General features: G+C 37.4%; 2 protein-coding genes across 7 annotated transcripts in view; both read left to right on the top strand.

Annotated features, from left to right (window-relative positions):
* LOC134211130 (deoxyribodipyrimidine photo-lyase-like) overlaps nt 1–13,008 on the top strand; it is a 193,974-nt gene extending 180,966 nt beyond the window's left edge. The window contains exon 4 of the mRNA XM_062687763.1: nt 12,791–13,008. The gene's annotated coding sequence lies outside the window, so the exon portion shown is untranslated. The remainder of the gene's footprint in view (nt 1–12,790) is intronic.
* The window catches only part of LOC134211131 (ion transport peptide), a 204,340-nt gene extending 178,569 nt beyond the window's left edge, over nt 1–25,771 (top strand). For 5 of the 6 annotated variants that reach the window (XR_009978935.1, XR_009978937.1, XR_009978939.1 and 2 more), the window contains exons 2-4: nt 12,791–13,008; nt 21,849–22,560; nt 23,697–25,771. Coding sequence is in view for 1 of the 6 variants with exons in the window: in XM_062687765.1 (XP_062543749.1) it covers nt 12,791–13,008; nt 23,697–23,805 (327 nt within the window). In the remaining 5 variants the exon portion in view is untranslated. The remainder of the gene's footprint in view (nt 1–12,790; nt 13,009–21,848; nt 22,561–23,696) is intronic. The other variant, XM_062687765.1, reaches the window with a different exon arrangement.
* Nucleotides 25,772–26,171: the final 400 nt, after the last annotated feature.

Genomic DNA, 26,171 nt, shown 5'->3' with positions numbered 1-26,171 from the left:
CGACACCTGCTTTCGGTTTCGAACGTACGTCACAATTTGTTTATGTCGATAATTCATCCTCGTGATTCGATTTAATGCGAATTTGCGGTGTAGTCAAATGGAAAAATTCACACATTTCCGGTTGTCGCGGCGGTTTATTGACACCTAGAAGAGATGTGTCGTCATATTAGAAGTCGCTGGTGGCGACGCGTGTGGATATTTTACGACGCCTGTGTGGTTAGAAGCAGATATAAAGCGGTAATATAGTTATAGCTTTGGCATCATTAGTTTTATGAGGTGTTAACGAGGTTTTAATTTCTTCGTTGTACATAAATTTGCGGACTGACGTCAATTGGGGCGTCGAAAGTTGGTAACTGTCAATGTTATTAAAATTATAAGTGAATTATTGTGATCTATGATTGAAGTTAAACTCGTAAAATACACATACTAGGTCAATTGCGATTCAGATTATTACTGTTTACCTTATTTATAAGCAAGACCGCGTACGGTAAAATTTCAAACGAAGTTATCGAAAAAAATCTCATCTAAGATAGTTATATTTTTGCCAAACCCTTTGTGAAAAACATCATATGTAAATATAATCCATGTAAGTATAACTGTCTCATGGTGATGCGAATCCCTTGCATACAACACTTTTATAAAATATATACACCGGTACGACTGAAATTCAGGATATTTCACAGTTGAGAAATCGGGACTGATTCGCAATTCGGGCGTAACTTATTTTGTAAACAAACATTGGAAGTCATTTTTTTCTGAGAAGCATTTCCTGAGATAACCACGGCATGTACAGGACAGACAAAGCTTTCCCTTATCAATTAAGGGAAATAGATTTGAAAAAAAAAAAACGCTTGCATTCTACGGAATCGACAAAACAATGTTTGTTTACAAAATAAGTTACGTCCAAATCGCAGATCACTTCCGAAATATTTCAAATTGTTCTTTATTAAGTATAAAGTTGATTTCCACAAACACTTATTTTGATTTCATTCGTGAAATATTCAACGTCTACATTGAGATACCAATCCAGCCCAATAGTACGGTACCGGCCATAAACCGCACCCGCGAACTAAAGTGACATCAGGTTCCTCGCGCAACCACCATTCATTCTTTCTGTCTGTCTGTCTACCTCCACGATCAGCATATCACGAATTTGTCGGCTTTTCCTTTTGAAATGCGAATCTTGTGTCGTCGTCGTCCGCACAGGGGACCACCAATTTTCCTGCTGCGTTTTCCCCTTTCGTGGTCTCAGCAGCACGCAGGTCCCACTTTTTACCTTCTGAAGGCACCAATGTTCACAGATATTCCCATGGGGTAGGTGCCCCAATTGTGGGAGGTGTTATGTTTTCTTATTAGGGCATAAGAAGACAATGTGCTGGTATTGATATTCAATGCATGATTTAATTGACTGATCTAATAGTGTAGGACGCCTACCAACAATCTATTGGGGCTGACCGCATTATCGGTACCACTACCCTAATGTGCGGGACAGAAACATTTTCGTGGTTTATTTATAACCTTTCCGATTTCTGTCGCTCCTTCCTTCTGGATTACTGCCCCGTCTCGGCATCAACCGGCCTCAGTCGGTGGCCGGCTGCCTCTCGAAGATACATTCGTTTCATCCTGCCCCCGGACTTGTCCCCATTACGACGTCCGCCGTACTCATGTTTGCTAAATCCTTGCCCCTTCATTCTGCCGCGGCGTGCGCGCCGCCGCCCCGGTTACCCACGACGACGCTTTTCTCGTGTCTGTCTCCTATATTTTGGTTGGATTGAAAGATTAAGATATCCAATATCGTGTAGCACGTTCATTCATTTGAATTCCCCCACGGGTGGTGAATCGGCCGAACATGCCGTGCGGTGTGCCGTGTGATCGTTTCTTTATTTTGGTTGACTTTCTCGCTTCCTTCCCGAGAATATGTTTTTATGCCGGCAGGAAAATGAAGAAGGTGTGGTCCGATTCGGTGGGCGATATTTTGCAAGTGCACAATGGTGCAAAGTTTTATGATGCTGCAACGTTGTTATTTCTTTGTGACAACCAATTAGGTTTGGATAACTAGCTCGTTCATTCTATTTTTATACAATTCTTGAAAAGAGTTGAAAGGAGATTGTATCTACCTCGATTTGAATATATATTTTTTGTAATTTGTATCTTAGATATGATTTATTGATTTGGGGCTTATTGATTTGACCTCGGATTCGGTTTCGGTGTAGATGTAGAAACTAGCAATTAAAAAAAAATTCCATGTCAGACAGACGCAGTATTTTCAGTAGATCAGACCGTGCCTCTGCGTTAAAATATCTTTTTATGTGCCTTATATTATTACTAAATATTTGAAATTAGAAATAAGAAATCTAATTCCATCAAGTTTTTTAAACCTATTTTATGTTTGCAGTAAGCATAAACTAAAATAAAACATTACTTTCGACTGTAATTTAATGCTTTAGAGATAGCTTTACCGAAACGTCGGACAAGTGTTTTGATTTTGTCAAAACTGAAAAGCCATCTTTATTGCACATCCTTGGTTGATGAGATTTTTGAAAGTTTCCTCTCCATAGCTTTTCCTGCATTTTTGTAAACGTCTCCATAAATGCTTGTGGTCCATAATTATTTACTGGTCCAATTTCCTCCTAATCCGTTAGCCTTTCTTATTGAGTATTCCATTGCCCCGGATAAAATACCAGCAAGTGAGCCTCCACCGTGCTTCACTGAAAACTGTTCATTTTATCAAGAGTGTACATTATTTTGGCGATATTGCTGTTTTATAATTACTATCATCTTAGCATATATAAAAATAATAATGCTTATTTTCGAAGCGTTTTTTCGCTGCCATGCGGTCTGTTAATCCAATCGCCAAGAGTCACCGTCACACAGTTGGTACTGATAACGCAACGGTTCAGTTCTAAGACAATTCAAGACAAAATTTTCAAAACGACTTATCTGCTTTTGTAAACAAAGATTCAAACGACGATTCGACGAATCTGATAGCTCTCCCACGCAAACCAACACCATTAATAGGTAGATGAAGGTTGCCGCTACCTGTTGATGGTGTTGGTTTGCGTGGGAGAGCTATCAGATTCGTCGAATCGTCGTTTGAATCTTTGTTTACAAAAGCAGACAAGTCGTTTTGAAAAATTTGTCTTGAATTGATCTCTTCTTACACGCAAAAAAGCGTTCCCGAATTCGTGAACCAGCAAAAATACACCGTTATTTAATTCATGGGTACAGGAAAACCAGTCACGTTTTCCAGAACGTTCCAGAAAACGTGACTGTGTTCCCGAATCCGTGGCTGTTGTTCACGAAAAAATACACCGTGAACTTGTTAGTTCACGAATTCATGAACGCTTTTTTTTGCGTGTATATCCGAAGCTGTATGCAAACGATGTCTTTTGCTGGTGATTATATGATCAGCTCATCTTCTCGATTCGTAGTAACACGGGGTCTTCCAATGCTTGGGCGATCGGTATTCTTCGTTGTCCCTTTGAAGCGTTTAACGAATTTTGCGGCCGTGCCACAATTATTCATGAACCGATATGTCAAGTAATGAAACCAATGAAACCTCCATTATGAAACGCATTAATGGAAGCACGTCGCTCGTCAATCGTCAGAGGGTTGTTTTGTGCCCTGACTTATCTTTCCTGCCTTTGAAAAGGCTTTTGCTCCAATGATGCTTTCTGCCATGGGTTTGAAACTTCCGCAAGCTCTTACAAGATGTAAAATCGTTGCACTACTTCGGCGAACTGTCCTCGATACAGTGGAGTTGCTTATATTCATACATACAGCTATTTGTCGCGTAGATTTGTCTGCTTCGAACATTTACACGATGCGGGCTTGACATGTAGGGACATGGCAGGTATTTCCGTCCATCGTCATAGGGGCTAAAACCAACGAAAGCAACGTACATTTGCTAGAACTCCCCTATAGCAGAACGTTTCTCCTGAGCTTACGATTTGGTACGTATGAGTTTTACAAAAATGCTTCTCTTCTATTGGTTTTCGAGACTATGACGAACAGACGAAAATACCTGCCGTGTCCCTACTCTTTCTATTTTTTGAACTATCGGGTATAGAATGACTAGCAGTTTGGTAGTCACACCTTCTCTGGTGTCATTTCGTTGTTTGATGCTGCTGAATTCAATACGTTTTCAAATAAAATAACAAAATACTGAAAAATGCAAATTATTTACATACGTTGTAAAAAAAACGATGGGCAACAGAACCAGTAGCCTTGAAATGTGTAACATGACGAATGGCCGTTGACAGCATTATCGCCAGGAAAATGCGTTTTAAATCTATGGAAACCACAATTTCAACAAGTTTTCTCCAGTGCTAGCTGAAAACCAGCATATTTGCTACTGACTACCGATAACAGTTGAACATTTTATTGTACAGTTAAATTACCAAATATGTATTTATCAATGTATAACAGTGATAAAAAGACTAAAATTCACCGAGCCAAAATTTCATCGAAACATGCGCAATAAGGATTCGCAGAAATCGCTCTCAATAAATAGACAATGAATAACGGTAGAAAAGAGGCAAAAACTGTTTGGAATCATTACAAGCCATGGAAACAATTTGATCGGACCTGTATTATAAGTTTTGAAAGGATGCTTTCGACTGTTGTGCTCAATTTTGTTTGACTATTATCGGCTCTTTCAGTCTTATAAAGCAGCCAAAACGTTATTGCATCTATTTTCCGACGTTTCGGTGTATATTTCGCCTTCTTCAGGGATTTAGAGGCTACGTTTTGTTTTGTATGTGTGTGTCCTGTCTGACATAACGTTGTCAATCAACAATAGCGTCTCACTATGGTTCATACGTCTCATTATTTTTGCACTGCACTGTGGTTTTCGAAATATTTCCTGTGGTATTTGAGCTTTATCCCACCTACACTCGCGATAAAAGCTTCTCTAGTTTTATCGCCCGCGCACTAGTGCCCAGCCAACACAAAGTCGCATATGCTAGCGAATAAGTATACAAGGTGGAGGCGATATAGGCGCATTCCTCCATTTGACTGCATGCAAAGTGCACGTATATGGCCTCCACTTTGTACACTTATTCACTATGATATACGATCTTGTGTTTGCTGGGTGATGGCGTATTTATTCTGTATTATAAGTGCGAAAAAACAAAATCGTATAGGCAGACCCACCAAGAAATGATGATAAAATGCATTGTTCTATTTTTTGGCACAGTTGTGCTAAACAAGTTGAAATTGATCTTAAGAATCAATGCCCCCGCGTTTGGAGCTTTTTGCCTTTCTCGTACAACTAAGTTGTACCGAAAGGCTATCATTTCACTTCGAAAACGATCTTTTTACAGAAGCCTCTGAGACCCATAGTATTATATACCAACCGACTCAGCTCGACGAGCTGAGCACATGTCTGTCTGTCCGTGTGTATGTGTGTGTGTATGTGTGTGCACAAAAGCTATAAAAAACATTAGACAACTTTTCGTATAGTAATCCTTAACCGAATTACTCGCAACAAGTTTTATTCGACAGGGGACAAAGCCTTGTTGATCACTATTGAATTTTATAACGATCGGTCATTGCATTAAAAAGTTATGAAGAAAATTATACACCGGACCATATAAACCCCATATAAGGTTGGTGTCTTAACTAAATGCGAGAAAGGCACCACCAACGCTAGGTGGATTAATCTGGGTTTTTTAAAACGAATTTATCATGGGGTACAGCCCCCAACTGATTGTTGTTTATTATGACAGCTTTCGAAAAAAAATCTCACGCTATGCTACATATGGATATTTAGTCTTTTTTTTTTTTTTTTTTTTTTTTTTGTTTTTTTTTTTTTTTTTGTCCCACCTCTTACCCCCACACCAAAGAGCTCTATGCGAGCCCCCTGGTAGTGGACACTTACTATAAGAAACAATCGCGGGAACAAAAAACAAGCAATTCAAGAAAAATACTATGTGAGATCCCAGTGAAACTTTGTGTTTCTTTGAAGGGACTCACTGAAATAAATTTTATTATGAAAATATGGTGATAACGTCTGTGGCTGAAAACATGAACACAATTATAAACTAAAATTACAAACTAAAAACTAACATTACTTCTAACAAGCAGGGAAAAACTAACAAGTGTTAGAAAAACCTGCAAATAAAATAAAATAAAATGGTTGACACATTTAAATTAAGTATTCACTCACATTCCTATGTAAATGCTTCTTCAATTTGCTTTTGAAAATAATGTTATTTGAAATTGATTTTAAGTCATTTGGGAGATTATTGAATTTGGATGGACCATAATTTTTTATGCGTACTAATCCTATGTTCGTGCATGCATTGCTTCTAAGTAACTCGTTTGCGCGTCTAGTATGTGGGTAGTTTGTCCTAGTAGCAAAAACAATGTTGTGGTGGAATTTATGGTTGTGCAAAGTATTATGTATATATAGAATTGTTTGACATTCACGTAAACCTAATATGGGAAAAACTTTGTGGCTCAAATCAGCGTATAATGAAAGTGTAGAGAACAAAGGTGGCAATTTGAAGATTATTTTTAAACATCTGTTCTGCAGTATTTGAACTTTTTTTAATTTTGATTTCGCTGCATGACCCCAAACTATAATAAGATACTGAAATATGGAATGAATACAGGCATAATAAAATTTGAGTAAAGCATCATTGGGTACGAAACAGCGCACTCTTTTCATTAAACCGCATAAAGAAGAAGCTTTGTTGGAAACATGTTGTATGTGGTTGCCCCAAGAGAGATGAGGGTCTAAGATAAGCCCCAAGTATTTGAAAGTAGAAACTTTTTCTATGTACAAATTTCCAACAAATGGATCTGCATGCTGAGGAATTGTTTTGCGTGAGGAATGAAAAAGCATATATTTAGTTTTTGCCAAATTTAAAGTAAGGTAATTTCCACTAAAAAACATCATTAGGCTCCTCATGTCGGATTCGATATCTTTTATAATTAAATCGGCTGTTGAATGAGGGTAAAATAGGGCTGTATCATCTGCAAACAGTCTCGGGATCCCTTTTAGCTTCAAATTTTCCAAATCATTGATAAAAATTAAAAATAATAGCGGACCTATGTTGCTCCCTTGTGGTACTCCAATGTCAATCGGACGCAAACTGCTGCTAGATTTGTTAATTGACACAAATTGCTTCCGATCTGAAAGATAACTCGCAATCAAATCGTTAGCAACTCCCCTTACTCCATATCTATCAAGCTTACTAAGAAGGATTTTATGATTTATGGTGTCAAACGCTTTTTTCAAATCGATAAATAGGCCCCCTACAATTTTTTTCTGGTCGATTTCAGCGATTATGTCGTCGACCAGTTCTGTAACAGCTGTTGATGTACCACAACCTTCACGAAAACCATATTGATATTTATATAAAACATGATTTGCGCGAAAGAAATTTAAAAGCCGGTTGGTTAAAAGTTTTTCCAGAATTTTATTAATTGTTGACAATGTTGAAATCGGTCGATAATTAGAAGGGTCACAAGAATCGCCAGATTTGAAGATTGGTGTGACTTTGGCAATTTTCATAGTTTTAGGGTAACATCCTGTGGATATTATTTTATTGAATAATTCAGCGATAATCCTAGAAAATGAATTCACATTACTTTTCAAGACATTTGCTGGAATGTTATCATAACCTCTGCTTTTCCTAACATCAAGATTGCTGATAAGAATACTAACTTCATCAGAACTAGCGGGCCTCAAAAATATCGAATTATTGACAGATTTTACATGTGTCAGGCAATCATAATTGGTTTCAGGAAGCTTATCGGCTAAATTGTTTCCGATACTTGAAAAGAAAGTATTAAATACCTCTGCCACATCTTGGTCGGAGCTTATAGTTTGTCCTTCACTATGCAATGTGATATGTCCACTAACTTTGGAGCGACCAAAAATATCATTAAGCTTTTTCCACACATTAGAGGGGCTAGAGTTTTGTAGAATGTTACAATAATAGTCTTTCTTAGAATGCTGTTTAGCTGCTTTTACTTTTTTTGAGAGATAATCTAGCATTTCTCTAATGTGCACATCATGGGGGGATCTTTTAGCTCGTTCAAGGTAATTATTTTTAATTTGTATCAATCGCCAAAGATTGTACGACATCCATGGGCAGTGCTGACCCTTCATTTTGACAGTCTTGGTTAAAGACCTAGTACAGTCATTCAACAAAGTATTATACTTCTCAATTAGATTAGCTAGACTAGCGTCAACATCATCAGTTACTTGGAAGTCATTCAAAAAGGTAGACAATTGATTTTGTAATTGAACGTGATTTACAATGTTCATGCTCAGTTTCTGCTGACATCTTTTTCTAGTCATGGGAAGGGATGATATAACAGGAATATGGTCACTGACATCGCTGAAAACAGTATAGTTCCTAATTCTACTAGCAAGATCAACAGGACATAAGAAATGATCTAAAATATTGCTGCTTACTGGTCGTGTTGGAAAAGTGTTTGTGCATATGCAGTTGTACGATTCTAGTAGATTTTTATACCTATGTGCTACATTACTATTTTGATAATTAATGGGAACATTGATGTCGCCAACGATGAAAAACGGTTTAGAGGGGGTGATTTGGGATAACCATCCTTCTAAGACATTTTGAAATTCATTATAGTCATAAGACGGAGGACGGTAAACTCCAATTATGTTATACGGGTGACCCGAACATTTTATTTCAATATAGATATAATGAAAGCCGTTCACTGTTTTACTATCAATTAAAATACTTTCTGAGGACTTTTGCACAAACACAGCTAAACCTCCACAAGAACTATCACGACATGAGAAATGTGCACGGTAACCTGGAATATTATAAATACTAGAGTTCTGCTTTTTTAGCCAAGTTTCGCCTATTATTATAACATCAATATTAAATTTACACTCATTTACAAAATAAATAATCTCGTCAAATTTACTAAAATCATTGATTCCTCTAACATTCCACTGTAACACATTCAAACAATTAGTACCATAAAATACACACTCTTTATTAAAATCATTCAAATTATCAAAATATCTATTGTAACACACTGATGTTGACGAGTCCATTGAAATAAATATTAATACAAAACTATGACAAAAACAAACATGAAACTATTGCGTACTCTTCTTTCGCTTGGGAGACGGAGATTTACTAGCAGGCTTAGGTACATGGGAAGAAGCTTTTTGGTTAGTCATTATACGAATTAGATCTTCTCTATTCTTCACTGATTCGGGCTTACTATTGTCATCTTTTTTAACCAATACTACACCACCCCTACCGACCCAGACGTACTTGATGTTCAATAGCACTTGGGAATCTCTAAGCTCTTTGAGCATTTCGAGAGATAAAGGTGTAAGTTCATCGCGCAATGTCACGTTCATTGCCCGACCATTTATGACAAGCTTGGAATCAATCAATGTCGATAAAATTTGTCCCATTTGTTTTTTCTTTGAGAAAACTAGCTCCTTCGATTCTTTATCTCGAAAAACGATTCGAATCGGTACCAATGCATTACTGCTTTTGTTACTAAAAAATCGCTCGGCCGACACAACGAAATCGAAATTCTCTGTCATTCCTAGATTACAAAGAAACTTTTGAACTAATTCGGAAACATTTTCATCTGGAGTTGTAGGAATGCCCCAGATAATTGCATTGTTGCCTAAAGCTGTTTTGTCTGTCTTGTCTACATTAGCCTCCAATTTATGTACCGTATGCTGCATCACAGTATGTGACTTTTTCAATTTAACTATTTCGGATTTCAACTGTTCATTTTCTATTCTGAGATTCTTGAAATCAGTAACTATATTGTCAAATTTTTGCGATAGGAAATCTTGAGACTTTTCAATTGCATTGGTGATCAGGTTTACTTCGTCTTTAACGGATTTCATTTCCATAGAAACAGACGAGGAGATAGTTGAAGCAAGGGAAGACAACAGGGTATTATTGTTATTCTGCATCATCACAATTCTTTTGATAAATAGCAGAACAGTCAGACGAACAAAAATAATCATTTTCTCTCATACGACGAATAGCATTGCCAACAATATTTTTACATTTAAAATGAGCACTAGAGAAACAATACATGCACGTCAACACTTTTGTACCATCAGTTTCTTTCTTTTTGCAAACAGAGCAGACAAATTCATCATCTTTTTCCATCCTTATCGTTTATGGTAGCAAACTGAAGTTTATCTTGACAAGAAAACAGGAATGTAAATAAATAACCAATTAACAAGCAACACAAACTAATACTAATTCAATAAAGCCACAATAGTCAATGATAAGCTGTTGTCAATGGGAATGCGGTACTAGAATATGAGAAATTCGGTTCCAGTAACAGTCAAATTGTGTTTGTATAGGTTAAAAGATAATGATGTCAATACTGTACAAGTATATCAAGCTCCCACGGTTACTAAAAGAAACGATTGTGCAGTATGCTTTCCAGCCTACCAGACCAAAGCACTCAACCACAACAGAAGCAAATTGGTCGTCAAGTGGCCGTTTGGGCGGCAGTGTTTATCGCAGTTTACTGCTTTGTTACAGGAGTGCAACCACAATGCGTATCAGAAACGTTTCAACAATTGCTTCAACGTTTGTCAAGTAGCCGTTTTGGCGGCAAAGGAGAGCACGATAGAAACATTCGAAGGAAACTATGATATCACAAAGTGTGTCTATAGGCGTACTAACATCTACTAACAACTTTGTACGAATACTTTTTTCACCTGATGGTCTCCTTCACCTCAATACAGCAGCAACAGCACACTATCAACAACAGCAACCACTAGCATAGAACAGCTTAACAGATTCACAATAATGACCACTTCTGGAATTGAACACATTAGCTAGAATAATTATTATTTCTTCAAATTGACTGATCTAGAAGATTGTCAACCATAGACACCACTTTATCTTAAGTAAAGACGTTATCACTAAACAATAAAATGTAATATAACAATTAAACGTATTTGGAACACTATTAATTTACAATTATTTATCGGACAATTAACGGTTCGTGTCAACCAAATGACAGTGTTGCCAGTAGGGTTCACCTTGCCAGTAGGGTTCACCGTCTTATTCAAAGGTGGCGCATTTTTACCAGAACTTCCCCTAATTTGCACCAAATTGTTTCTGTTAGTTCTTGCAATCTTTTGCATTAGTTCCTTATAATATTTTCCTTCTTCAAAGTTTTTGAAATATCTCTTGGATTTTCAATTTTTATAAAGAATTGGTCTTTTTATCTAATCTTACTGCTGTTTCTGTTGTAAGCTTATGCCAATTTACTGTTCTTAGAACGGTTCTGGGTCATTTAGTCGAATGACAATTAATCTAAGGGGACGTACACATATTACGTAAGCACTTATGGGGGGAGGGGGGTTGGTCAATATCTCACGCTCCATATAAATAAAAATTCTTTTGAATGAAAAAAATCTTACATGGGGGGAGGGGGGTCGAAAAACCCAGAAAAAATGCTTACGTAATAAGTGTACGACCCCTAATGAAGTTTTGTTGAATGACATTCCATCGAAAGGACGTATAGTCGAGGGGATATTTCATAGAAAATTAATCGCTGCATATATTTTCTTAATCTTTTAAGATTTTTTTTTTCACTAAATACTTTATCTTTCACCTAATATTCACGCAATAACACGAGAGTAAAGCCAAAATACCACCGGATTTTTTTTGCATTTTGCAATTCCTTTTCGGTAGCGAATTGTACATTTACTCGAATGTAACTTTATAATACACGGAAGATTAAAAGAACCTTTGTTTCTTAATTTTATGAGCCAACCAAGTTTTAACGTTTTTTAAAGTGTGTAGCTATGATTTTCTTTGTTTATTATTATTAGTACTTTCTGCTTGCGCCCACCCTTACCAGTTGCTCCTTTAGCGCTGGCAATATCATGACAAGTGAAGAACTGAAATCATTTTAAAATTCACAGAAGTAAAGAAACAAAAAACACTTTCTAGAACGGATCAGCTACTTCTTCGAATAATCCGAAACTTTGGAATGCACATTTGGTTGCCCTATAGAATATGAATGAGTGGTTCTTGCAGATATTTTGGTTTCAGATGACTGTAACAAACAAACATATATCAGAAAAAAGAAGTTGCAGCTTCCTTAGTCGAATATTTCATGAATCGATCACTTCTCCGGGAACTACAAAGCTCGTAGAATTTTCATTTTATTCAAGAAATACTTTACAATCCTTTCACAAAAACGTCGCCAAGCTATATATTTCCGAGAGACCGAATAAAACTTTGTTATGACTATTCTCACGAGACCAGTATCTGCCATGGCCATTTGGGAAAACCCATTTGCCGATGAAAGGCAGAAACGTGTGTATTTGGTTTCCAACGACATCATTATGATTTATTTCGGTCAGATCCCACATATATTAAAAGTCAGCCGCGATCCTTTGATCAACATTTCGCAGAATGGCAAAACACAGTTAGTCAAGACGACAAGCGCGTGTATCAAAATAGCAGATACATAAATAAATAAATCATCAGTGTTATCTCATTGGTTTCCTGTTTCTAAAATGTGTCCACATCTTAGTTAAGCAAGTTGTTTTGAATTTGTCTACCGCCCCATCAAAATTTTATGAAAATCATGATCTAGTGATAAAAAACATCACGATGGGATGACATGCATGTTGAAATCAGACCGGTGAAACTTTATTTCAAAACTACAAAAAAATAAAAAATAAAAATAAATATGGTTTCTCTCGACGGTGTTGCTTGCATATCTTAGTTCCAATCATCTAGCTATAATTTGCCTTTTCCTTTCTTTCTCCCAACACTTTCAGATGTGTTCCCGCAACTTAGCGCTTTCGTTGGCATTGATAATCGCACTGGTACCACTGGCGGCCGTAGCGTTACCTCCTCACAGTGTTGCCAAGCGAAGCTCCTTTTTCGACATTGAGTGCAAGGGACAGTTCAACAAAGCGATCTTCTACCGGCTGGATCGGATATGCGAAGATTGCTACTCGTTGTTCCGCGAGCCACAGATTCTGTCCTTCTGCAAGTGAGTACCATGGTGACGATTGATTGAGCTAATCTAGAAACTAACTCACTTTTACTAACTTCATAGTAGATAGATAATCGTAATTTAGTTTTCAAACCAACATGGAAACCTTAGTAAATCAAACCTTATTATTAGCTTTTGTAGGAAATCATCCAAATGCTGAGTGTATTTGTTTTTCTCGATTTGGTAATGCAAAAAGTAGACGAAAGAGAAAGAAAACGTTTGAAAAAAATTATACGGTAGAAAAGTTTAAAATTTTTCTCCAAATTGCTAGACAAAAATTAATAACAAAGGGTTAGCAGAAGAAGCTGGGATATTTTTAAAATCATGGATTATAAGAAAATTGCAACCCGTACTGGAAACAATTTTTAATCAATGCCTTTTAAACATTTGATGAACAGTTTTAAAAATTTCTCCGTATAGTTCATAGCGTATTTTTTTAAACATCCACTTTTTGTTTTGTCTTTCTCTTGTTATGCCAAATCGCCTGTAGCATATATAGTCAAATGTAATGTACATAATTTTATTATTCAAAATATAGCTCGCTCCAAAATAACATTTTAATTGAAGGATTTGTTCGGAGCTGAGTCGATTCATATATGTATAACAACATATGGGTTTCTGAGCTTCCTATGAAAAAATTTTGCTTTCCGAGTGAAATGATAGCATTTTGTTACACATTTGTGGTACGAGGAAGGCAAATCAACATACCAATTAACTTTATTGTTCAAGTTCAAGATCTATGAAAGCTGATATTTGATGTTACGTTTTGATTGAATAAAACTATTCATTATTGTCTTTCGTTTCGTTTTGGAAAGGGCACCGAATTCTCACGCGTTTCACAAAACTCAAATATTGTTAAATCGCATAATACGATCAACACAATAAACCCAACGGGTGGCCTCGACATTTATGCGAAAGCAAAATACAGCATCTTCGGGGTTCTGATGTTTCATTTCGATCAGAGATGAAATGATCGAGCACATACAACCAGACATCTTCATTCAGTAACGTTATCCGCAGGCACTTCCAGTACTCCGACTGTGGTAATGTGTACAAATTTATGGTGACCCCCAACGATTAAAATCCCCCGGTGGAGTTCTCAGAAAGAAAGAAAAAACGATCCGACCAAGCGGGCCAGATTGACCGATCAAGAAGACATAAATCGAAGAAAAGGAGCCGCGCACACACCGGCCGTGTATGGGCAAATAATGAATGCAAAAATATACATGCATAAAACACTCTGTGTATAAAAAAATGAAACAAATCGAACCAAAACCTGTGGAACAAGGAAAAAAGCCTGGTACCAACACGGTTCGGGGTGGTCACTGCAAATAAAAAAAAGCTCCCGCACGCCGCCAAGCACTGCGCTGGAACAGGGAGCGAGGAAACTAACCAGAACTGGAAATTTATGTAAGAGATAAGACCAGAAGAAATCAACGCGTGAGGGCTCACTTTTTCTGACCATTGGTTGATCACAATTTGCACTAGACTAGCTTAGAGATGTTAAATCATATAGTCTCTGAGTAAAACATCAAATCGTGGAATAAATATCGAGTCATTTATTTATTTTAGGCGACTATGAGCAAGCATCCCACAGCCCAAATTATGTCCAATAAGGCTACTTAATGGTTACACATATTTTGTAATTAACAGAATCGTAGGAATAGGTATGTAGGAGAAGAAAACAAACTGCAAAACCGTCGTCTTAGATTTAGGCGACTTACACTAAAGTCGAACGCTAAACCGACTCCTTCGCATTCCAGTAATTGCACTGTGCATGCTCTGCGTTAAAACCGTAAACGGAGTACGTTGATATTCACTTCCCTAAGAATCTGAACGACTTTGAAGAGCATCGGCAATAAGCAAAGCCATCCTAGTATTGCCACCCTCTTGCAGGGGCCCAGAGGATTTAGCTAGCAACGATCGTGATAACTCGGCAGTTGAACAGGGTTCCTCCATGGTAGCTTACGTAGTGCGAAGCGCAAAAATCTGCGTTGTACCGACTAGATTCTTTCAATGCCGTTGTAGTAATTTGAGTTCCAAACTTTAGAACACTATTCAAAGATGGAGCTTGATAAAGAATAATATAACCTTTTTAGGCAATACATGTTGGTAAAATTAAATGCGATTCTGAAGATGCGTCAGAGAGATCGAGAAACTTTGGCTACAAGATATGATAAATGCTTCTTAAACATGAGTTAAGAATCCATGATCAGTACAAAATGCTTAACATGATCTATGCGTTTAATTTCTGCATTCAGTAAAAGGTAATTAAAACAAGTGGGATGTTTCTATAGCGAAAAACAAAATTACTGAACATTTCATTGGGTGTATCATCGTACGGTTGAGCTTGCACCAATCAACGAACATTTCAAGCTGTTTATGAAGAAAGCAATAATCTTCATTTGGGCGAATGAGACAAAACATCTTGAGGTTGTCTGCGAATGACAATCGTGGTGCCTTCAGAGCTAGATACACATCATTGAAGTACAGTAGAAACAGGAACGGATACAAGTGGTTACCCATGGGTATCCCTGTTGTTGAACTAAAACTGGGTACCATGTAATCTCCTACGACAATCCCAGTCTTCCGGTCAATGAGTTATGAATAAAACCATCGTATAATGCAACCGTTAATGCCGAACTTGTTGATTTTTTATTCACTTTTAACGAATGCAGCAGCTAGGTTAGTATAAATCACATCAGTATGTGCACTACTCTAGCAGCACACATGTTCCACTTAAGATACTGCAACTCATATGTGACCAGATTTAGTTACAATCAAGTTTCTTCAATCATTTTTGTCGGACTTGTGCTTCTCGGGTAAGGTGGCTCAAAAAACACTTTTTCAATTTTTTTGATGGGCCGCCCTCTTATTCGATTCTTTTTGATGCCCTGATGCTCTGGACAAGATTTCAGCTAAATCGGTCAACGTTTGGGCGGTGCTAAACTCGTTGGAAGTTTATATTTTGAAGAATGTATGCAGAAACATCGAACAACAGTGATTTGCAGTTAGGTGGTACAATTTACTACGAAGAACTATGATACTCATTCAGTACTTCTGTAGAACTGAATACAGAAAATGCTGAAAACCGCGAGAAGATTAGAGTTTATTGGGCAAAGATATTAGCATTTTACTGGAGTGTTGTATGGGTGAATTTATTTCTTTTCAAAGGTAAAAGAAACGAAATTTACTCAAACCCCACTGCAGAGAAATAATTGTAATTGTAAATTGTGCTGTCTAACTGCAAATCACTGTTTTTGGATGTTTCTGCATACATTTTTGTATATAAACTTCCAACGAGTTCATCCGAGATCACCCAGACTTGAAGCCATGTTGGTCTTTACCAGTGCTGGGGAAAACTCAAAATCTCAAAACTCATGAAGGATTCAAATCAATCGCGAGTTGAAACGCATCCAACTCAGCACCTAAAAACTCATGGCTGAATTGCATCATCATCATGTAGGTTCTGTTTTGTCCTCCTACGATAAAACCCGTGAATTGGCGTTCGTTGCAAAGAACAATGGATACTTTTGCGTATGTAAGTGCCTTCAAATTGATTTAAAACGCTTTTTAGAGCGAAATGATTTTGTGAAAAATCAATGAAACTGTTTTTTTTAACATGAACAACTCAGGCGTGATGCATTCCTTCAAATTCACAAACGAGTTTGCTCGCACGGGAGAGCCCCATTATTGAGATTTGTGAATGATTTTATCAACACTGGTTGTTACTGCAAAAATTGACTTCAAGGTTGAAGGTTGATTCCTTGCGTTGCTCGTTGGCAAATCGCCAGAATCTTTCAGTATGCTTTCAGCATTGAGTGTTAAGCACGAGTTACACTCATAACTGACGAGCTTGTACTCATGATTGAGCCTAGCATAATGGTTCCGAAATTAGACTGAACGATGCTTGATAAATTACCTGAATGCAGTTCTTTTAGTAGTTTTCAATCGTTGCAGAGAGTTCGAACACTAAGGAGTCCTAACTACCTTCAGATAAACTTTCTCTGGAACGTGTTGATGAATGACATACGGCAAGACGTTGGGAAGTTTGCCCTGCGATATTCACATGTTCTAGATCTATAATGCCAAGCCAATCGATGGAAGACAGAAGCTCAGCGAAGAGCTCGGGTGGGAAATACAGCACGCAAATAAACAGTTTCCGGTCACTAAGTTTGATCTTTGTTAAACGCTGTTCAAGACTATCCCGCGAAGTGTTTACGACAGATTTTGGTTAAAAACTGGAATTCACGATTACAAGTACTCCGCCTCCTATGGGACTGTTGTTGGAATATCAAGCAGGTCGAAACATCTCGTAAGCAGGAAATATCTGACTGGAAACCGTTTCATTATTCAGCAAAGTCTCAACAAGAATGATTATATCGAAGCACTGATCAGACGCTGCATAGCGGCAATCCTCGACCGTGGAATTTATGATGCCTACATTAAATTTTGAGTAGTGAAGCAGCAGTTAGGAGCAGATGTGTGGCGAACGAACCTAACGGGAATAATGCGAAACATTGGAGTACTTGCCAATGCGAGGATTTTGGAAGACCTTATTACTGACAGGATGGCTGCAGGTCGATGGGGAAGGGCTCGACTGCGATGCGTGGCTTAGAGGCTTCCATACAGCTTGTGTTAAGTGTACATTCCTGTAACATGACGCAAACAGTACCTTTTGATTCGTCTGGAGAAAGTTGACTGAACGTCGTGGATGTTCCAAGACAGAAAAAAATAGTTGGATTTTGAAAGACCTTCTCACCGAACCCAAACATTGGATCGGGGCGGCAGCTGGTCGTTGGCTGAAATGGTTCGTTTGTGATGGGGGGCCGAGGCTTCCAAGTGATTTTGAGCAAACGTGCGTCCCAGTTTAGAATGATTGATTATTTAAGTGAAATGAAAAAGTAGTTCGATGACTATTTGGTTAGGGAAAGGTTTGCTGGGAGTAGTAGTTGTTTCAGGATGCGAAAAGATCGAAGAAGTATATTTACCCGTATAATGATTTTTGGAAGACCTCTTCACCGACCCCAAACACAGGACACGGCGATTGCTGGTCGTTAACTGGAATAGCTCGACTACGATGGGGGAGTTGGCGGGCGAGTTGCTGACCCATTTTTTGGATTATGGGCCGCATATTTATTAAGTAAGCCCTTGTGGAGGGGTTTCAGTCGTTTTCTTATGCTCAATATTTAAAACATTAAAAGTAAACATTGTCCTCGGGGTAACAATGAGTAATCGCTTACACCGACTGTCTGGATGGAGGAAGAATAAATTCGTTTAAGGGCACTCCTCACGGAATCCAAATTCAAGAGTACTCGCATTTTCAAAGACACACCACTCGATACGGAAGTAACACACAACTGTCATTTTTATTATTTCACGCATGCTGCGACGCAGTGCCCTTAAGTAGGTCTATTATAATTAAGTTTTTCTTACCCTCAGTTACATTCATTATTTTCTACAAGCATTCTGAATAACAGAAACGTTGACTCATTTTTACCCCCAACTGACCCATTACCACTCTCGATGACAGTATAGTAAAGAATGTTTTATCATCTGAAAATCCTGACAGTAACAGAACAAAATCTATCAAAACCATTGTGTTATGTGCATTCAGGATGGAAACGATTTTCAGCGCACTAAAAATAGGAGTTTCAGTTATCGACGTTGCTATTTTTTACTCTAGGACAGCGAATGTAAAACAACAACATTATCCCCTTTCGTAAATGTTGGGATAAACTCAACTCGCAACAAGCGACAAAGATCACCTGCCGCGCATTAAAAAAATCAAATCAATTTAGAAAAACTTAATTATTTCGCGTATTGAAAACCCCTAACTTGATTTTACTATGATGGGTCGAGCTGTCAACTTGTGAGCTAACTACCAAACTGCAAAAACGTTTAAAATGGATTTTAAACATCGATTGAATAAGAAAAATCAACATGTTCTTCAAAATATTATCAGTTTTTATTTGATCTTTCTTACAAACGACGAAAGGTTAGGAGAAAGGAAGTGTAACTCGTTAATCATAATGGTCCGTAATGTTTTCAAATTGTTCATAATTTAACTAATCACCATAAAAACATTTGTTTTTAAATTCTTGATGGAACTATTATGCGGGAGCATTGATTAAGGGACAAACATGGCTCAGTATTTTTCACACTTTTTCCAAACTAAGTCCTATGTTATATGACAACCAGTCTAAAACGCAAAGTCAGCTCAGTGTTGCAACGACTTGAAGCTACGGGCTTATTCAATACAAATTCAGGTTTCATCCTTTTTGCTCATGCAGTCAGTGTGCCGTCTTTGAAGTGGTATACCGACTCTTTCCTGATGCATGTTCAGTACGGTTGGTTGGTCAGCGCGCGATCTGCACTTTTGGATGGTTTTTTTTTCGACGGACAACCGGCCGTGTCGGCATTCACGTCTTTATCAATCACCCACTTTGCCTTCTGCCATAAAATTGCTTCCAACAATGGCCGAATGAAAAGTGTGTTTACTGTTCGTAAGACTGTCACCAGGTAAAGCAGGCTTTGAATTGTTAATTAGACATCCCTGTTCGTTTTGATTTGTTCTATTTTAAATGGAGAAAATCTAGTCCTGGTTCTCTGGGCACGATTCATAAAATTTAACAATCGGTTTCCTGTTTGTTAAAAAAACGTCTTAAAATGTGCTTAAGCTACCATTTTATATTAGTCATGGGCATTTGTTTTGCCACTAGAGTGAATCAGTTGAATTTAAGTTTGGTTGTTCCCTAGTGGAATTTCACGAGAATCAACCGTTACAGTTCTCTTATTTACCAGGAATGTGTGTGACGGCTTTGATCAATTTACCCACATGGATAAGTCCAATCACGTGTTATTGGAATGAATAAAACATTAATCATTAGAACCGCTCGCTCACACAAGCCGCATGTACTAATTAAACCCAATCAGACTAAACCGGAGCGCATTCTACCAGTTTGTTAATGAAAATCCGCCAATCTGGCAACTATGAACCCTGGAAACGTTTGTTTTAGGCATAAAGTTCGATAAGACGTGGGAAGAAAACTCCCCAACCCACACCCCACGCACTGTCCATTCAGTAACCGTTCGCCGAGATTGGGTGGCCGTCAACCAGTCTGGCAGGTCTAGTTTTTCCCACCGATATGGAGAGCGCGGCTTCGTATAGAGTAGGTATGTGCACTTACTGCTGGCACTGCTACTAACTGCATGTAAGCAAGCTGCAGGCGGGTTGTCCTACACCGCCGCTTACACGAAAACAGATTCAACTACGATCGTGGTGCGGTTATAGGTTGCTTGCTTACAGAAACGCAGAACTGGCAGACACCGTGGCGGCTTGAGCGCTGCGCACTGTTAGGAGAGAATGGTCTTAAATGTGAGCTCCGAATAAGTGATTTAAAGTTTTATTTTTGTAACACACGATGTTTTCAAAATTATTTCTAGATATTATTCATTAATATGTAATTTTTGCTTATCATCTTATATAGGAGCATAACTGTAATGAGCGATTCAGTTCAGTCGGATATCTCTTGTGTTCCTAGCCTAGTCGAATGTTCAATAAACAGAATCTCTGAGACTCATTTTTTCGAGGAATGAATGGACAGTTTAGTTTAAATATAATAAGTTTTTCCGTTGAAGCCGGTTAAAGAGCTTTTTTTTTGTTCTTAGCTCTTAGCAACAAAACCATACCGAGTTAATACAATTAGACTTTTTTTAGTCAGAGGACCATATTGTACCATATCGGTTTTCTGGAGTAAATACAAATTTGAAACAGATGCTTAACATTTCATACTCCTATCTTGTCGAAGGAATTGACTTGGGAAAGTAGAGAATAGGGAGGGGTGCTGTTGAGATAGTTACAAATTATACAATGAAACTTAAAATCACTATTGAATTTCGAAATCGAAGTTTACTCATCGTTGAAAATAGGGTGCCAAAGGTGTTATGACCATTCTCTCCTGCGTCATACGGCGGCTGACGATGGCGGTGTATTGACGGCATGGACGACGACCACATTATATGGTGGAAACCTTTCGGGGAGCGTGAAGGAATTTACCTTGTATGAAGCGTGACCGCGGAAAGAACCTCTTGAGTCTCGAGTCTTATGTGATTGTGATTGGATTGGCAATTTGATGGTCGTCTGATCTTTTTCAATTTGCGCGCTTCGACACCACACCGAAGCGGTTCGTTCCGTCCGGTTGTGTATGGAATATGGATATGCATATACGTTACCGCGGATGCATGTGGACTCGGAATAGAACCACACAAAGCGGCACGACGCAATACCGTTAAAGTTGGAACGAAGGCACTAGAAGGCGATCGGTTGATTGGATTGATTGATTTTAATGAATGTTGGTAATACATTCTGATTATCGCCTTCTGGTTGTTTTTGACTTTCTCAAGGGGAAAAATGCACTTGTTTACGGATGGTAATGGCTGAAATATCATTGATTTAAAAGAGTCCAGCGATTAAATTTACGCCTTCTCCTATTTTTATATGTATCACATTTTTATCCAAAACTTCGGTGTTTCTTTCCCTGAAATAGATCACACTTAAATACAGTTGTAATTTAGACGCAAGAAAAATAGTTGATTGATCATCAATCGTTATTGGTCATTAGCAAATGACTTGATTTCCTAATTTTGTGCTCTATGAAGATACGGCAGGTATTTATTCCCGCCGACTAACACGTTTCACCCTAAGTCACTAACTCCTAGCAAAGTAACATTGCATCCACAGTAGGCAGGTAATACTAACTTCCTCGTTTTAAGTGCAAATCATAAGAATCCAAATATAACTAATCAATCTTGCCATACACCTGAATCTTTTCCAGAAAATCGTGCTTCACGACAGATTACTTCCGTGGGTGCTTAGACGCGCTACAGCTGACGGACGAGATCGAAACGCTAAAGCCCTTCATCAAGGTACTGAACGGTGCAGATCCAAATACGTTATAAGTCAAACCGGGATCGGAGGTTATCACATCGTCGTCGTTGATAGCAGCAGCGGAGGCAGCTTTATTAAAATGCAAAGAAGTGATCTATTTCTCTAGGAAGAACCAATCCACCCCAACCACGTGGTGGTTAGAGCTAGCAGGATAATACGCGCAACAGTGCTTAACAACAACACAGTATCTAAAATTACAAGCAGAAGAAATCCATGGTCTTGGAGCATGGTCTTCGATTTACTACTAGCATTGACTAAATAAGGGAAAACTTGAGTGCCAATCTGATAAGGAGACATCGAAACCAATATCTTCTTTCATCACGCGACACAATCACCACAAACGACGCTAGGGTCCAGTCGTCGATTTTTGTGCAATTTTATTCGTTTAGTTACGTTTTTATGTTTTGTTCATTTGTTAACTGGAGAATGAAAACAAATCGAAAGTATTAGCTGAGAGACGAACCGTTAGAGGAGATCTTGAAGTTATCAGCACCATAATCATCATCGTCACCACTTGCAAGCGGATCAACAAATCAACGCAACCGGAAGGATTCAGTTTATTTTACTTTTCGTACACTTTTTCGTTGAGTATTTCAATGGTATGTGTGATTTTGTTTATTTCTTAGACTAATAAGTTTTGGTTTTTGCTATATTTTATTTATAGATTTTTTTGCTATGTTTTGGATTTTTTGGTTCAGTTATTCTGAAGTCATTTTGAAACATTTTTTTGTGAATCAAAAGCTTCGTAGGTTGTAGAGCAGAACCATGCAACAAAACAACAACAATAGTTGTTGAAATTCAATCTCTGATATTTCCTTTTTTTGTTTTTTGAGATTCGAAATTTGAGAAATAAGAAATATGTAAGTCAATATGATGGCATGATTAAAATGTTGCTAAGCAAATCGTTAAGCGTAAATGCCCCAAATAAAACTGTATCTTCTATTTTATGATTCAACCCTAAGTTTTTGTGGCATTTTTCTTTCTGACATTTTTGTTTTTTTTATTACTCCCCCGGAAATAATTATAAGGCATTTGCTGATTTTCATACAAAATGGTCATGTTTGAGGACTAAAATCCCGATTTTTAGCGATTAGATTGATGACATATTTGGCATCCCAGCCTTTATGACTTAAATGTTTAATTAATGTTGTTTTTTGTATGCATGCTTACTAAAACGGCACGTTTTAGTTGGAACTAATTATAAAGCTATTCCCCTTGTATGGAGCTCCATATAAAAGTTGTGGTTTTGTAATTATTTCCAACTAAAATGTGCCTTTCAGTAAACGTGCATACAAAAAAACATCATCAATTGAAAATTTAGGTCATTTTAGGCTGGGATGCCAAATATGTCCTCAATCTAATCGCTGTAAATCGAGATTTTGGTTCTCAAACCATTTTGTACGAAATTCAGCGAATGCCTTATAATTATTTCCGGGGGTGTATACAAATTTGCGGTGAGCTGTGAATCCAGTCGTTAAATTTTTGAAAAGCTTCCGAATAACTACAAGTTCTTATTTGATTTTTGAATAGGAATCTTCCCAACCTCAGCGATTAGCCATTTTGAAACCATTCGAGCCGTTGGTTCATGTCTTTGCGGCTATTGTTTTTGCCATCGCTGCTTAGTATATTAAGCCTTTTTAATTGGCTTTTGCAATGCCAATTAATTCCGTTCTGAAAAGTTGTTTGGAATGTGTTATTAATCCACATTTTATCTGTTTGCTTTTGCTCATTTCAGAGAGGGCTGCTTCGGATCGGAATACTTCCTGGCATGCGTGGAAGCGTTGGTTCTGGATGAGGAGACGGAAAAATTCATGAAATGGCGTGAAATGTTAGGGAAGAAGTAATTCTGTCTTGTCCTAACTTCATAACCAGCAGCTGTATTTTAGTTTAATGAACGATCATGCTGATTTTAAATGCTAATGTAGAACAGTGACTGTATGTAATATGTTTTTAGTATGATTTGCTTTTTCTACAGAAACTGACTGCCTCTTGTATGTACAGGAAGCAAACAAGTTAACAGCAGTTAATAGATAGGTTGAAAGCAAACTTATACAGAGCAGCGACTGAACAAGAAAGATAGAAGGAGATGCCGATGTGTACATAATTAACTGATAAATGAATATTTATTTATAAAATTAATGTTAACAATGATCAATACTAACTTAGAGAGTGCAAACTAGAAAGGAATAGAGAGCGTGAGACGGGATGATGAACATTTCTAGACAGCGTTAGGGATTGTAGATACCTAATCGATTGCAAAGTTGTAATTAGTAAAACAATTATACAAGCATCCGTAATCCCATTGCTTGATGGAAAGGACGGTAAATGTGTATCAATCGAAAGTGCTTGTAGTTGGGGGAAGGTAACAAGGCCACATTTTCGGATGGCGGTTTCGTTGCATTCCCCTGACCGAATGTAGGCGATTTGATGTGTATGAAATCGAAATTTATTTCAAGGATAGGAGATTGTTAGAGCGAGCGAACGAACGAGCATTGTTTATTTTGTTCAGTAAAACCATATCTCCACTGACATGCAAAAAATTAGAGTAACATGGAAATATCTTACGCTAATGTATTTATATTTTCAAAAAATATATCTTCTTAAAATCTAGTCCAGAAAGCGCACATTTATGTTTAGTTATTTATGATGAAAAAGCAGTAAGGCAACTCGAACGATCAAAATAAGTTAAGGAGAAGTTTCTGTATTTTCACCCTTGTTAGCAGCCTTAGTTGTTATGGCTTAAAAAGAATGATGAAATCATTTTCACTCTCTTCCTTTTGTTTTTAACCTAAATTTTCGCTTCTTGGCTTGTAGTTAAGCTTCGATAGTTTGAACTTTTATTCTACAACTTTTCCAATGCTCGCAATGCATATTCTGGTATAATCTGAGCGTTACAGGAATATCATCAACACCTTATTTTAAAGAAACGCCATGCTCGAGGCGAGAGTTTTACGTTTCTCGTATTCGGAAAATGTCAAGGAAAGTGTATATTTTTAACATTCCTTATCAGACAGTATTGACTCTCTCCCAAAATAGTCTATCAATTATTAAAAATAGATAAAAAAAATAATAACACATACATCTCAACGTCAAAAACTTCGTACTGAAGTTGAGTATTTGTCATTCGTTTCAGATTAAAATAAAAATAATAAAAAATCCAAAAGTTCCACATCAATACGAGCATCACTTGTTAATTTCAACTCAAATCAGTAACTAATGGAGAGAGTGCGACCAAGAAAACTGTCACTGTTTTCTGCTTCAACTATAATCGGATGATAGATTCTGTAAAACATGTCATAATCTATGTTCTCTGATGCGGTATCCTTTCATTATTTTTTATTTAAATCAGTTCAACGTCCTATCACTTTATTCCTAGAAACCTATCGAACGAAGCAACGCGAACAAGCAAAACCCAATTCACGGAAACTAATCGATTTATAGCGATAGTTTTGAGGAACGATCTGAAACACTCACCAGTTGATAGATTTAAAGTATAAGAAATATTTGTAACACATTCGTTGATTGCCATTTTTTAACATAAAATATTTTATTATTTGTACATGACTAAAACTTTAATAAAACACAATATCCTGAAGCTAATTGTAAGTTGTCCTATTTATAATTCTTGTTGCTGGGAGGAATGCTGTTCTTGAGATTTTAGCCTCAGAAGGAAACGAGTCTCAAGCAGATCTGTGCAAAAAATAAAACCTTTTTGTAAACAAAGTGAACAAACAATATTGATATTATTCATATATTTTAACGAAAATACGGGGAAACAATAAAAAAGAAATATCAATGAGCATGAAACAACTGCTGTGTTTTACTGTTGAAAAGAATTCCAATTGATGTACAAAAGAACTCACATTCGAGTCTCCAGTTAGCCAGTTGGCGAGCAAAGGCTATGCGGTGTAAAATTGAAGGCCATTTGGCATAGTGGCCAATTTGTATAATGTGTATGCGGTGCCAAATTGAAGGCAGTTGGTCATAAAGGCCATTTGGCATAATTTATAATATGAATTATGCGAGGTAAAATTTATTTGGATTCTGGACAGTTTAACCTTTACTGAACAACTTATATGAATTATACTGCCGCTAACCCCAAGTCAGACTTATCTGTATATGGCGTCCACATACAGATAAGTCTGACTTGCGGTTAGCGGCAGTATACCAAATGATCATAATGCAAAACGGCTTTCAATTTGGCATCGCA

The sequence above is a fragment of the Armigeres subalbatus genome, chromosome 2, assembly GCF_024139115.2.
Source record: "Armigeres subalbatus isolate Guangzhou_Male chromosome 2, GZ_Asu_2, whole genome shotgun sequence".
Lineage (NCBI taxonomy): Eukaryota > Metazoa > Arthropoda > Insecta > Diptera > Culicidae > Armigeres > Armigeres subalbatus.
This window is presented reverse-complemented; position numbering and strand designations above follow the sequence as displayed.